At 37.9% G+C, this 14,260-nt stretch overlaps 1 protein-coding gene across 2 annotated transcripts; it reads right to left on the bottom strand.

Moving 5' to 3' along the window:
* Window positions 1-215: 215 nt before the first annotated feature.
* gss (glutathione synthetase) lies at window positions 216-13,320 on the bottom strand. 2 transcript variants are annotated; one of them, XM_058410123.1, is made up of 13 exons: window positions 12,880-13,320; window positions 8,720-8,864; window positions 8,465-8,610; window positions 8,214-8,289; window positions 7,471-7,607; window positions 7,236-7,352; window positions 6,976-7,056; window positions 5,848-5,925; window positions 5,680-5,749; window positions 5,325-5,519; window positions 5,158-5,239; window positions 2,797-2,986; window positions 216-2,619 (listed from the first exon to the last, which is right to left on the bottom strand). In XM_058410123.1, exons 2-13 carry the CDS (start codon window positions 8,858-8,860, stop codon window positions 2,496-2,498), a joined length of 1,437 nt encoding a protein of 478 aa, XP_058266106.1. In that variant the 5' UTR covers window positions 8,861-8,864; window positions 12,880-13,320; the 3' UTR covers window positions 216-2,495. The 2 variants fall into 2 exon arrangements, with proteins under 2 accessions (XP_058266106.1, XP_058266104.1); XM_058410121.1 differs by lacking the exon at window positions 12,880-13,320 and adding an exon at window positions 12,708-12,771.
* Window positions 13,321-14,260: the final 940 nt, after the last annotated feature.

The raw sequence follows: 14,260 nt of genomic DNA on the forward strand, positions 1-14,260 counted from the left end.
TAAATCTGATGTGAGCAACTACCAGAAGCCAGGAGGGAACATAGCATTGGGGTGGTGAGGAAGAACTTGAGAAGGTTGAAAACATAGGATGGCATGCAGAGAGACCTGCAAGAAGCAACTTGCAGCAATTTAGACAAAGGATTGAACAAGTACTCGAGTGACCTTTGTGCATAGAAATGAACAAATCCTTTAGAAGATATCGAAAAGTGACAGTATGTGAGTACAATATTTTATAGTAAACAGAACACAGTGTTCAAATCTCACAGAGTGCAGCTTTAACTTTCCATCATCTTTTCTACAACATCGCATTAAGCATATCATTTTAGTATTTTTCATTAAATTACATGGTTTTCTTTCCTACATGATGCAAGTTTACACTGTTTGAAATGAGAAAAAAGAAAATCATTATTTGGATAAAGTACATGTTCTACCAAAACACTGGCATTGATATATAACAAATGCAAATTTAGATTTGTTTCTGATTTCATTCATTTAAATGCTGGATATAGTAAGTATAATATTTTGACAAAATATCATTCACAGGTCTTATAAAATACATTTTCTATAAATGAAAACCAGTGTTTTCCCAAACTTGGAAATGTACAATGAGAGAGTCCTAATTTCTCTGAGATGGCTTACTGGAATTTGCATTTTTGAATCATCCAAGGCTGAGTTGCTAACACTCGGGTCAACACTGCCAATCGTAGAGAGTTGTGATCAGCAAAAGGCATTTTTTAGGACAAGGATCATTTTATACAAAATGAAAGCAGTGAAGTACAGAATTTCTTGAGCACCATCTTCATAGGGAATGTATAACCTAAGAACAAGCCTTAATGAATCAAGTATATTTTCTCCTACCATGTGCTGAGAGTGGAATAAATATAAAATAAAACTACAGTGAGGGAAAAAATTATTTGATCCCCTGCTGATTTTGTACGTTTGCCCACTGACAAAGAAATGATCAGTCTGTAATTTTAATGGTAGGAGTATCTGAACAGTGAGAGACAGAATAACAACAAAAAAAATCCAGAAAAACGCATTTCAGAAAAGTTCTACATTGATTTGCATTTTAATGAGTGAAATAAATATTTGATCCCCTATCAATCAGAAAGATTTCTGGCTCCAGGTGTCTTTTATACAGGTAAGGAGCTGAGATTACAGTAGGAGCACTCTCGGGGGACCTTGTTACCTGTATGAAAGACACCTGTCCACAGAAGGAAGCAATCAATCAGATTCCAAACTCTCCATCATGGCCAAGACCAAAGAGCTGTCCATGGATGTCAGGGACAAGATTGTAGACCTACACAAGGCTGGAATGAGCTACAAGACCATCGCCAAGCAGCTTGGTGAGAAGGTGACAACAGTTGGTGCGATTATTCCCAAATGGAAGAAACACAAAAGGACTGTCAATCTTCCTCGGTCTGGGGCTCCATGCAAGATCTCACCTCATGGAGTTTCAATGATCATGAGAACGGCGAGGAATCAGCCCAGAATTACACTGGAGGATTTTGTCAGTGATCTCAAGGCAGCTGGGACCATAGTCACCAAGAAAACAATTGGTAACACACTATGCTGTGAAAGACTGAAATCCAGTAGCGCCCGCAAGGTCCCCCTGCTAAAGAAAGCACATGTACAGGCTCATCTGAAGTTTGCCAGTGAACATCTGAATGATTCAGAGGAGAACTGGGTGAAAGTGTTGTGGTTAAATGAGACCAAAATCCAGCTCTTTGGCATCAACTCAACTCGCCGTGTTTGGAGGAGGAGGAATGCTGCCTATGACTCCAAGTACACCATCTCCAGGTGACAGGACAACTGCACCGCATCAAAGGGACGATGGACGGGGCCATGTACCGTTAAATCTTGAGTGAGAACCTCCTTCCCTCAGCCAGGGCATTGAAAATGGGTTGTGGATGGATATTCCAGCCTGACAATGACCCAAAACACACGGCCAAGGCAACAAAGGAGTGGTTCAAAAAGAAGCACATTAAGGTCCTGTAGTGGCCTAGCCAGTCTCCAGACCTTAATCCCATAGAAAATCTGTGGAGGGAGCTGAAGGGTCAGCCACAAATCCTTAATGACTTGGAGAGGATCTGCAAAGAGGAGTGGGCCCAAATTCCTTGAGATGTGAGATGTGTGCAAACCTGGTGGCCAACTACAAGAAATGTCTGACGTCTGTGATTGTCAACAAGGGTTTGACACCAAGTACTAAGTCATGCTTTGCAAAGGGGTCAAATACTTATTTCACTCAATAAAATGCAAATCAATGTATAACTTTTTTGAAATGTGTTTTTCTGGATTTTTTTTGTTGTTATTCTGTCTCTCACTGTTCAGATAAACCTACCATTAAAATTACAGACTGATCATTTCTTTGTCAGTGAGCAAACGTACAAAATCAGCAGGGGATCAAATAATTATTTTTTCCCCTCACTGTAGCTATTCAGAAATGAAACCTGGATATGTTTATCAGTGTACAGTTCAGCTTGATATGTTGAGACTTAAATCAGTAGTGGATTGTCGAGCAGTGCGACTCCTGCAGCAACACCTCCGTCTGCATGTTCTGCACCCTTTGTCCTGAGCAGGTGGCCCACACACTCGTTCATCAAAACCTCTGTTCCTCTCCTGAAGGACAGTAAAATAGGTTAGTGGGATTTCCTGTCTGAATAATAAAAGGTCAGTTCGGCTGTTTGTTTTTTTTGCCTTCTTCCAAAACATGTGATATTAACTAATAATGCATCTTTTTCTGAGAAAATTGTTTGTCTGTTTAGAGTGAAAGCAGCACAGTTTTCTGCAGTGTACCTAACGTAGGCTCCAAAAACACCCAGTTCACTGAGGCATCTCTTCAGCTTCAATGGCTCCCCCTCTCGGCAAAGATAGTTATACATGGGCTGGGGCTGGATTTTGTCCATCAAGATGTAGGCGGTTCTCTCTGTGCTGTTCTTCAAGCTCTCCAGCACACTGCAGATCTCGTCCCCATAAATGTTGTTCCCTGTGAGAAGAGATGTGCAGTGCACTTATTGTGCTGCATCAACAGGCTGTGCATCTAAATAAATTTAACTTGAATGATTTTGTATATCTGAATAAATGTAAAAACAGTAAAAAATGTAAAAAATGCCTTTTCCTGATTTTTGAAAGGGAGCTAAGTTATATGCTATATAAGTTGTGTGGTGGAAAAAAAACAGACCAACTAATATAGAGATCGATCTTTTTTATGGTTTGGATAAATGCGTAGGCAGAATGACCTCGAAGCAGTGGTACAGGTGTTGTGTGTGTATATTTATATGTAAATAAATCACTACGTTTTAGCTAATTGTGTCATGGTCATCACTTGAATCAGAACACCGACAGTGATTGCCAGCGTCAATCCCAAGGAATCCAAAACGTAGGTTTTTTTGCTCATGTCCCTCTTATACCTTTTAGCCAAACCTTTAGGTGATGCAACAGTCATGATTTACATTTACGGCATTTGGCAGACACCCTTATCCAGAGCGACTTACATTTATCTCGGTTTATATAATTGAATAATTATATGGTTAATAGAATTGAGGGTATAATTGAGCAATAGAGGGTTAAGGGCCTTGCTCAGGGGCTCAGCAGTGGCAGCTGGTTGGTCCTGGGGTTCGAACTCACAACCGTCCAATCAGTAGTCCAACAGCTTAACCACCAAGCTACTACATCAGCTTTTTTCTTTGATGGTGATCAAGCCCTTCATAACTGCCCTACTTTGAATCATGAGGCAGTAAGGCCTCATCTGTCAGAGCCAAAGTTGTACCAGAGTGGGGTGTTGTGGGTGGATGCATTGCCAGCTCTTTAGTGCAGTATTCAGTCCACACCAACAAGGGGGATTGTTCTCAGCCATTCTCACCACCATGCTGAGGCAAAATAGAAAGACCCTTTCCAAATCCACTTAGTAACTGATTCAGCAATGTTGTGTCAGGACTTGGATACATGCCTCACACTGTACACTGGAGCTACTGCCTAAACAGGGTCAGTTTGGGAGAGCTTTAAATGGGTCTGATGGCATTTAGGTTAGGTTAAGCTTGAAGTGAAGATTCCCTTTGGCTAACATGTGATTAACACTCACATCTCCTCTCCATGAAGGACCCACGTTAAAAGAAAGAGGGTAACCCTTTAAAGTGTTGAGTCATAATATTTTTTCTCCTTACTCTTAAGTGGCCCAACGCTGTGCACACCACGCTGGTGCAAAAACTGTCCATCCACATCAGGAACAGAAAACAAGAGACTGACCCTATACATCAAACCAGTGTCATTGATCACAAATTGCTTATAATGATTAGTTTTAAATTATAATGGTATTGCATGGGCAGGGCATGCCATCTCAGTCTGTGACTTGCTTTGCTGCATACAGATGATTCTTCATTTAAAGTTCTTCAGGCATATTACCCTGTAATCAAACATACCTCACAGTTTTACTGATATCACTTCATCTACACGTCCATTGTGAGTAGAAAAATCATTTACCCAGATCTACCATTTTTTTTGTTTTCTTAGTCATTATATAGCTCCACCACTGATTTTGACAAACACTGTTAAAGATAGTTTCTCATCTCTGTCAAACCCAGGCAATATTCAAAACCTATTTAACAGCTGATTGTTCCACTGAACTTGCTCTCTGGATTAACTAGCTATGGAATAGATTTTTGTCATGTTCTGGCCCCTTTAGGTACTTAATGGCTGTGTGGCAGCACCACTTAACTATATATGGTTCAATATTTGATTGATTGAGTGATCTCCTTCCTGGCATGAAACCCTGATCTTATCATAGGCCCCAATTGAGAGGGAAAGCTGCTACAGCCTCTCATATCATTCTGGTTCATCAGCCTGATTCTGATAAGTCATATATTATATGTTCCTACCTTTTGTGGACCTGTGAACTGTAATAAAGTAATAAAAATATGTAGTGATATATATCACTATAGAATATTATAAAACAATAAGGCCAAGTCAGTGCATCAGTATTTCTAACAGAAGTTTTCTTTTGAAGATCATGCTCTTTCAGTGCCTGCTTTAATGTGAAAGCATCAATGGACATATTATAAACATATATTACATTATAAACATGTATTAATATATAGTTTTCAATATAGTTGTGGTTAGAGAAGAGTAGAATATAATGGAAAAAATACAGGTAAGGCTCACCTCCTCCTTCTCTCTGTGGTTTCAACACATACTGGTCTGGTTTGGCCAAAGCCATAGCCATGTTCTTGTCCCCGTCCTCCCCCTAATATGGCGGGAAAAAGTTGTGTCAATTGGCATATTTCAGAAAGCACATAAATTTGCTATAGTTCTGCAAGTTTGTGCCCTACCATGTCTAATGAGTAAAGGCCGGCAAAAGTGGCACGTATCCGAGCCACTGTTTCGGGCTCATCAGGAAAGAAGGTCTCGAGGACACCTGGCCGAGCCAACTCCTGCTGGACCTTTTTAGTGCCAGCAAGGTGGGTGCTGATGTCTGGACACTTCACAGCACACGAGCGCTCCATCATCAACCGAGCCTCCCAGCTCTACAGTACAAACACATATTTTATATGTTGATATGCCGGATTACATATTCTTACAATGCATAAGCTACAAAAAACTTTAACTGATTATTAAAACCAAGACCACATGAAAATATTATGGAATTAAAATTAAAGTCTCAGCTATTAAAAATAAATGCTGTACTTGTTCCGATTTGTAATTCTGAGGCATGTATCCGTTACGGAAATAAACAACAGCAATCTCTTGTCCATCTCTGAAAGCAGAGAAATATGTTTTCCATTAGATTTGTTAAATCAATTTGTAAAAGTCCAGAAGTATCTTCTAATTAGGAGAAATAATTCAAACACTCACACAAACAGTCTCTTGTCCTGGTCTAGAAATCCCCTTCTGCTCACATCTTCAAACTGTCTTCTTATTACCCGAATGTTTCTGTGAATACAACATGATTTTTGTTTTTACCTTCAAAGCTATCTACAGCTTGTTTGTTCATTTGTTTAGACTGATTTTATCTAGCGGATATTGAGCCATATGATATACAGGAAATATTTTGGTGTAAAACGTCTTACAAGTACTTTATGACATATATTTTAAATCACTACTGAGTGAGCAAGAGTGTACTTACACTGCATATTGGCATGACTGTGGTTAGGCTGTAGGCATGAGGCTGCAGGTCATCTCAGCCATGCCAATATTCAGTATAACAGCACTGTTGTGAAAAAAAAACTGTTTATTTGTTTAAATTTGTTTTGTGCTAAGCAAATGGAAATCAATCCCAAGGAAGACACAATCATTAACAGTCCATTTGCAAGTTGGCTAACTAGCATAACAACTATTTGAATATGGTGAAACTCACTCCCTATTTTCCAATTTCATCTTCATCTGATGAGCTTTCATATTTTCAGTCAGAAGTTATATTCATGAAAAATGTATCATTTGTCATGTCTGGTGATCAGTCTACTTTTCTAACATGTATGGATGGAATCTGGTGTCAACAGTACATTTTCCACCCTGGACAAGCCTACAAGCCTTTATATTTCTCTAAGAAATATTTCAAGAGACAGAAGAAGGTTGCTGGAGGAATGTTGTTTACAGCTGCACCACGTGATAACAGGAACTACCTTGTTTTGCAAATGTTCCACAACATTCTATGTAACTATAAGTCGTTAAAAAGCATAAGGTGTCTTATTAATAAAATTTAAAAAAATGTAATAATTCACAAATTGCTGTGGTATACAAGGAGTAAAACTAGGAAATAGCATGCTGTTCTAGGAAAACAATGTTCATGTTTAATAATTTACTTAACTCACAAATATATAAATAAAATAAAATAAATATAAATATAAAAAAGTTAGAACCTTCTAATTCCAGTGCTGTAAGTTTCTGTTTTCAAGTCAAGCATGCTGTGTATCACAGTTCACCTCAGACATTAAATAATAAGCCTTATATACTTTGCATGAGATGATAGAGAGAATCTTTTACCTCGCCCAAAGCTCATTCTCTACAAATCGGTGGTCATAAATGTTCCTCTGAACGTCCTCAACTAGGAACATCACAACAGCCCTGTGATAAGCATACAGTAATTTACTATTAAAGCAAACAAGAGAAACATTGATCTTTTAAGATCCTTAACAAAGTTAACAATGATTTGCTGTATCAAATGTTTGTCATTCATAATACACATTTGTCATTCATAGATAGATGAAGATTTAGTAATTAAAGGACCTTAATGTTAAACTAACCTCTCAGAGCCATAAAGCTCCCAGGCCATTGCCAAGCCTTTTGCCAGACCTGCTGCTGGATTATTATCCAAGATCAGTTTGCTTTCCTTCAACAGCCCTGCAACCTTCAGAATGTGCCTGGGATAACAACAAATTAACTGCTAAACTGCAAAACACAGCTTCTAGGCACAGTTAGCATTCTGGCTAATGCACTGATTGCATGCTACTGAATATTCAAGTTAGAGCACTCACTCACCGATGAACAGCTGGTGTTTGTGAGGAAAGTCCCCCAAAACTGGCTGCAATAGTATTAAGTTCAATCTGTTTTAAGGCCTCTTTTCCATTAGCATGGTCAATCATGTAATCGGAGCGATTCAAGCCCAGCACTATTGCCTTAAATGGGAAACAGCATGAAAACAAATTCAATCCAATAATTTGCATACCCTCAGGACAAACAGAAGTAATTATAATTGACTCCATACTGTTTCATGTCCTGTGTATGGCAGGTCTGGAGACTGAAAAGTCATGATAAACCTTTAAAAATATATTTTTTCTCTATTATTATTATTATTTTATTATTATTGTTATTAATATTATTGTGATTATTGTTACTGTTGTCAAATGGACACTGAATTGTGGAAACCTAACTTTTTGTGAATTAATTATTTTTCATGCAGGAACAAGCTTCCGCACTGACCTGTTGATATAAATCAGGGGTGTCCAATCTTATCCAGAAAGGGCCGGTGTGGGTGCAGGTTTTCATTCCAACAAGCAGAAGCTACACCTGATTCCAACTGGCTAATCAACTGATCTTGGCTTTCAGTAGACTCAGATGTGGCTTCTGCTCAGTTGGAATGAAAATCTGCACCCACACCGGCCCTTTGCGAATAAGATTGGACACCCCTGATATAAATCATAATAATTGTAATGTAAAATTTACTACAAATAAATGTATTCAAGTTGAATTAAATCATCCTAGACATCATCACATTATATTACCATGTCCTGAGGTTCCTGCTGAACTTGTCTGTAAATATTGAAGAGTTTTGCTGTGAAACGGTCAACCTTGATGGTGCTGTTAAGATACATAGAACAATTAATGAGCTTCTGAGCATGAGCATGCAAAAGCACACACTCCATATTTTCCTAAAATTAACATTCAAAAAATCAATTAAAAAAATGCATTTTTAATTTCAGACACCCCTTAAAAAGTATTCTTCTAAATAAGCTTGTTGCCAAATGAGCGATACCTTGCAAGAGCCTCCTCAAGAAAATGTGGACTCTGACTGACTCTGTCGATCAGCCGATTAAAATGGGTCGCAACTTCAAGAGCCTGATTAAAGAGTACTGTAGGCACCGGGGAAGGGAAGAGTGTGAATGGTGCATAACTTACCACCTAGAAACACACAAACACACACACACTCACAGTTCCTACACAGATTTGGGTGTATGTATTTTAACAAGTGGGACTGTGACGGCAAAAAAAATGTCAAAAAATAGTTTACTTCTGAAGAGTTTGGTGATTCTTTGGTGCGCATTAATACTCCATGCAGCAGTGCAGAGTCTTTAGCAATTTCCTCCAGTTCTTTGATTAACTTCTCATTTCTGAAGAGCTCATCTGGAATCCTTTGAGTAGCCATTGGCATCGACCTAGAATGAAACAAAAGAATTCTCGTTACTTAAGCAATATGGTATGAGCAGGAATGCCGTTGTATTGAATATCAGCATGGCTGTTATGGCTCAACCAGCATTCATAACTGAATAGTTTCCAACAAGATCGATTTATATGGCTCTCCAAATTGTAACTCCTACTCGGAAAATCTGGGTTTTCTCAGAGCTCAGACTTCTGAGATGAAATTCTTTAACATGGCAGTGCTCATATAAAGAAGAATAAGAAATAAGGTATCTTTTATATGCAGTCGCCTCTCAGTATTAGGCATGAGACATCAAATATGGCATGAGACATCAAAATTTCAGCTTTAATTTCCTAATATTTAAATTTGATGTGTTAAGAGGCATCACAGTATCACAATCAACCGCTTAAAGAGGACTTCAAGAGCAGGAATATAGAGGCCATACAACAAGATGCAAACCATCAGCAGTAAGAATCAGAAAGCCAGATTGGAATTCACTAATACAGATAATAACTTAAAAGTTCTAGAACCAAGATTATCCTCTACCAAAGTAATGAAAAGGTCCAATTGTGCTGTTAGACTGGCCAAGTCATTCACTCAAATGGGCATGCATTTCATCTCCTGAATCGAATTTGCTGTATCTATTCTTTTGATCTCAAACCTAAATGTGTTCAGGGTATTGCCATTCCAATTTATTTAAAGGAGACTGTATATATCAGGGAATACCACTGCCATGAAGGAGTGTACCTGGACCATAATGATGTTTCCAGAAGTTTCCTTGAACCGCCACCAAGCCACATGTTTTGCATCATATGTAGATTATTTCTTTCTTCTTACTTTGGCCTTTCCATCACATTGATGGAGATTGGTCCAGAACATTTGTGGCTCATCTCTGTATTAAGCTGGCCTTCTGATTCTTGGTATGGCCCCAATATTCCTTCTCTGAAATCATCATCAGATGGTGGATAGTAATGACTTCACCCCTGCTATGTGAAGGTTGTTGGTGTTTTTGTTGTTTTCCTTGGCCAGTCTGTTTGATCAATTTTTTGTACAATAGGTATTTCTTTCTTTTTCAGTATGTTCTAAATTGCTTTATTGCTTATGCTCAATGCTTGGGCTAAAATTCTGTTGTATTTTTTGTTCTTTATTGTATAGCAAAAACAACGTAATCGAACACCTTTGGAGCAAACTGTGTATCCCCAGATCTTCACATGCAACTGGTGTTAGGAGATAATTAATTTTGCATAACCAGACCTTTAGGCTTTGCAGCCAAGGGCAGCTCAAGAGGGCATCTGACTGACATGTAAAGCGATCAGTCACAAGTTGTTTTGTTCAGCGTCATGTTTAGGTGTGTGAAAATGTAAAGTATATGACCCTTAATAAATAATAAATCGGCAGGAGTCGATGACCTTACCTCAGAATTTTATCAAGATTTGCAAAAGATTTGACGGCTTTTTAACTGAAAGTATTTTGTGAAAGTATTAGTGTGGGATTTCTCCCTTCTACCTAATGCGAAATTACTAATTGATGATTGGCGTCTGATTAGTCTTAAATTTTGACTACAAAAATTATCACTGCAAACTTTTCAACACTCGTAAAAACTATTTTAGGGCGCTGATCTATGAAACACAGTCAGGCTTTCTAAAAAACAAAAACATTACAAACAATATTCGATCTTTGGTTCATGATCTGTTTGACTATTCGGAATTAGCGAGGGATGAATTATATTATTTTTTTCTGGAATTTATCAAAGCCTTCTTTGACATTGAACAAAGTTTTACATTGAAATCTTTGAAAAATCTGGTTTTGCATATTACCCTTTTCAGGTTTTCTTAGCTCTTTAAACTTATTCCAAAGCTTCTGGGATTTATTTTAATATATTCAAATGGGAACTAATGTTCATTAAGCAATATTCTGTTTCCAACATGTGTAATAGATGTGATATTCTTACGCTGCCATCTCTTTAGATCTTGATAGAATAAAGTGTAAAAAGATGAATTAATTATTGATTTATGTTGTATGGAAAAATAGATCCAAAAAAATTCAAAAAATCTGTTTTGTCCAATAGCTACATTAATGATGGTCTTAATTTGGTTGACTTTGCAACATTAAATACTTCACAGAAAAATCACAGGGTTGAGGAATTAATTAGGAAATCCATCCAGTATTTGGAATGTTACACCAAAATATGTCAAAAATGTCTTTTGCCAATTGGGAAAATTGAAGTTTATATTTTTTCCTGCAGCTTCAGGAATGATAAGATTCCCCTTGCTCTCTCTAATTTCCACAAGAGTTATTCGCTTGGTCAAGGATTTTCAAACCATTTGTCTTCATTTAATTATATTACTTGGAATACCAAGCACACTTGTTATAAACATATCACAAACACACTTATTATAAAAGTCCTTTTTTCTTTTAAACTGGTATAAAAACAGGATTAATCCGGTTATTTAATAAGGACGATTAATTATTCAAATACCAAGAATTACTCTATCATCAGAATATTCCAGTTACACCAAAACAGTTTGCCACTGTATTTGATGTTATGCCCTAATGGAGTAGTTTATCATATTTAAGATTTACACCAAGCAGGCATAACATTATGACCACTGACCGGTGAAGTGAATAAGACTGATAATCTCATCATAGCACCTGTTAGTGGGTGGGATATATTAGACAGCAAGTGAACATTTAGTCCTCAAAGTTGATGTGTTAGAAGCAGGAAAAATGGACAAGCGTAATGATTTGAGCGAGTTTAACGAAGGGCCAAATTGTCATGGATAGACGACTGGCTCAGAGCATCTCCAAAACTGCAGCTCTTGTGGGGTGTTCCGGGTCTGCAGTGGTCAGTATCTATCAAAAGTGGTCCAAGGAAGGAACAGTGGTGAACCAGTGACAGGGTCATTGGGCGGCCAAGGCTCATTGATGCACGTGGGGAGTGAAGGGTGGCCCGTGTGATCCGATCCAACAGACGAGCTACTGTTGCTCAGACTGCTGACAAAGTTAATGCTGGTTCTGACAGAAAGGTGTCAGAATACACAGTGCATGACGGGTCAGGGCTGTTTTGGCAGCAAAAGGGGGACCAACACAATATTAGGCGGGTGGTCATAATGTTATGCCTGATCAGTGTATAAGAGTTTCATTAAGTTCTGAAACACTTCTTCCAGACCCATATATAGTAATGTGTTGTCCACAACAAAGAACAGAAATATACTTTATTTCTTTCTGATTGTGCCTCATGTCATTACAGAAAGGAACAGGTTAATGGAAAACAGTTTAGGGAAGATTTAGACTCTTCTTAATATTAGTAAAGAGGTTTCTTTTAAACTTATTCATCGCTATTATCCGGTTAAAAAAAACCTTCATTGTGTCAGGAGTTAAACTGAGGACAGATGTGAATTGCACTTTCTGTAATTCACAGAGACTCGTTTTTTGGCACCGTGATCATACTAGAAAACTCTGGCAGGATATTTCACTGCAAATTTCATACACAGAGTTTTTATTGATTGATTTATGTCCTTTTGAGGAGCCCGATGAAAATATTTTGCCCTTAACTTAATTATACTGCATGCAATTTTTTTATTCATAAATGTAGAGAATTAAAAGTTTTTCCCTCATCATTAAAAAGATAGTAGGATTTCTACAACCTCTTTGTTCACTGTTCTTCTGTAATTTTTATTTATATTTTAAGGGAAGAATCACATGCAACTGTTCTATATTGATCTCCTCTCTGTATATACAGACAAAACTCCAAATTTGTCAACAAGTAATAACTGATATGCCACAGTGCTGAACTTCTAGCTATGCTGTAACTATAAAAAAAAAACTATATTTAGGTACTAAAACACGAAATTATTACATAAACCTGGAGGCCTGCTGCAGATCGAGGGAAAATGTGGAGAGTCATCCACACGCTGAAGAAATTCTGACAATCACTGAAATGACTCGTACAGTATGTCAAAATAAAAGCTGCACTCCTAAGTAATAAGACGGTCGCTGATCGCTAATCAGTAAATTTAATGTCAACTTACCCAACAAGTGAAGATCGTTTGAAGGTTGCTTACGTTTCTCTGATTTTTTGGAACGCTGATATAAGAGCAGTTTGCTGTGTGTAGCCACGTGGGAGTACCGAATACTAAATCACTAAGCGTACAATGCAAACAGAAATGACGCAACATTAGTCGTTCCACGTGATTTTCAAAATAAGAGCCCCGACTCGTTCTTTTCTGACGGTGCTCCTGCGCCTCCTACTACTACAACTACTGAGACTGTTGAACAGAATTGTGGATATAACCAGGGGCGTCACTAGGGCCAATCATTCGGGGCTCTAACCCCGGATGATTTTAATCTAGCCCCAAATGTTATCCCGCGTTTTGCCACCGGAGTGTAGGAGAATTTATGAAATATTGATCGTTTTAGTTGAGCACTATTGCCGTTTACTGCATACGATTTTGACTGACATCTCTCTCCGCACGCGCGCGCGCACGCACACACACGCTCGCGCCAAAATACCGCGAGAGTGTGCGCTGGAATATGGTCTAGAACCGCTCTCGCGATACTTTAATGTCCTACATCTATCGGTCTGCACAGCGCCGCTTTCACACCACGTGACTAAAACACCTTGAGCCGGACAGCAATAAAAATGTCAGAAAACACAAAAATCTTATTATTCAGATAAAAGTCTAACTTCTAATATTTAATGTTAACACAGTTGATAAAAGTAGGCTAACAAATGTATGTTGTGTCAAACAGGAGGCCCACTGTCTCCTGATTCTGAAAACCCCTGACATATAGGACCCTTTAGAATATTATTCCATACCCAAGACGTAAAAAAGCCTTAAATTAAATGAGCCTAAAGATAGATCTAAATAAAATATAAACTGTTAAAGTGCAAAGACATTACAGTTTGAACATCATGACTTTCTATTATTCAACTAATGCAGTATTTAAGTTAAAATACAGACATGACTTAGGTGAACAATGGACCAGAACAGACTCCATCATTCGGCTGTTCTGTCAATTGATAAAGGAATTTTCAGCACTAGAAATACTAGTATGGTAATTGACCGTTTTGCTCAAGTCCAGTCTCGGAGATACTCTCTGATGATTCCACCCTCAAAGAAATTGTATAGAAAAGTCACCATGAGCATGAAGTAGACAAGATACAAGCAGCAAGACAGATGAGAGGATGAGAGATGAGAGAACAAGAAGAGAAGTGAAGCTGTAAAAAAATTAAAAATAAGGAATAATACATACAGTAGTGGAAGCATAAATCAGGAATGAAACAAAAAGGTGCAAGTATAATATAGATTATTGTAAAATAATAGTAATAATAAAGGATCTACATGGCACATAAGCTGTAAAAGAGATAATATTGCATGGCATACCTGTGTGAGAGAGAAAATGTAATGA

The sequence above is a fragment of the Hemibagrus wyckioides genome, linkage group LG15, assembly GCF_019097595.1.
Source record: "Hemibagrus wyckioides isolate EC202008001 linkage group LG15, SWU_Hwy_1.0, whole genome shotgun sequence".
In the NCBI taxonomy this organism is placed as follows: domain Eukaryota; kingdom Metazoa; phylum Chordata; class Actinopteri; order Siluriformes; family Bagridae; genus Hemibagrus; species Hemibagrus wyckioides.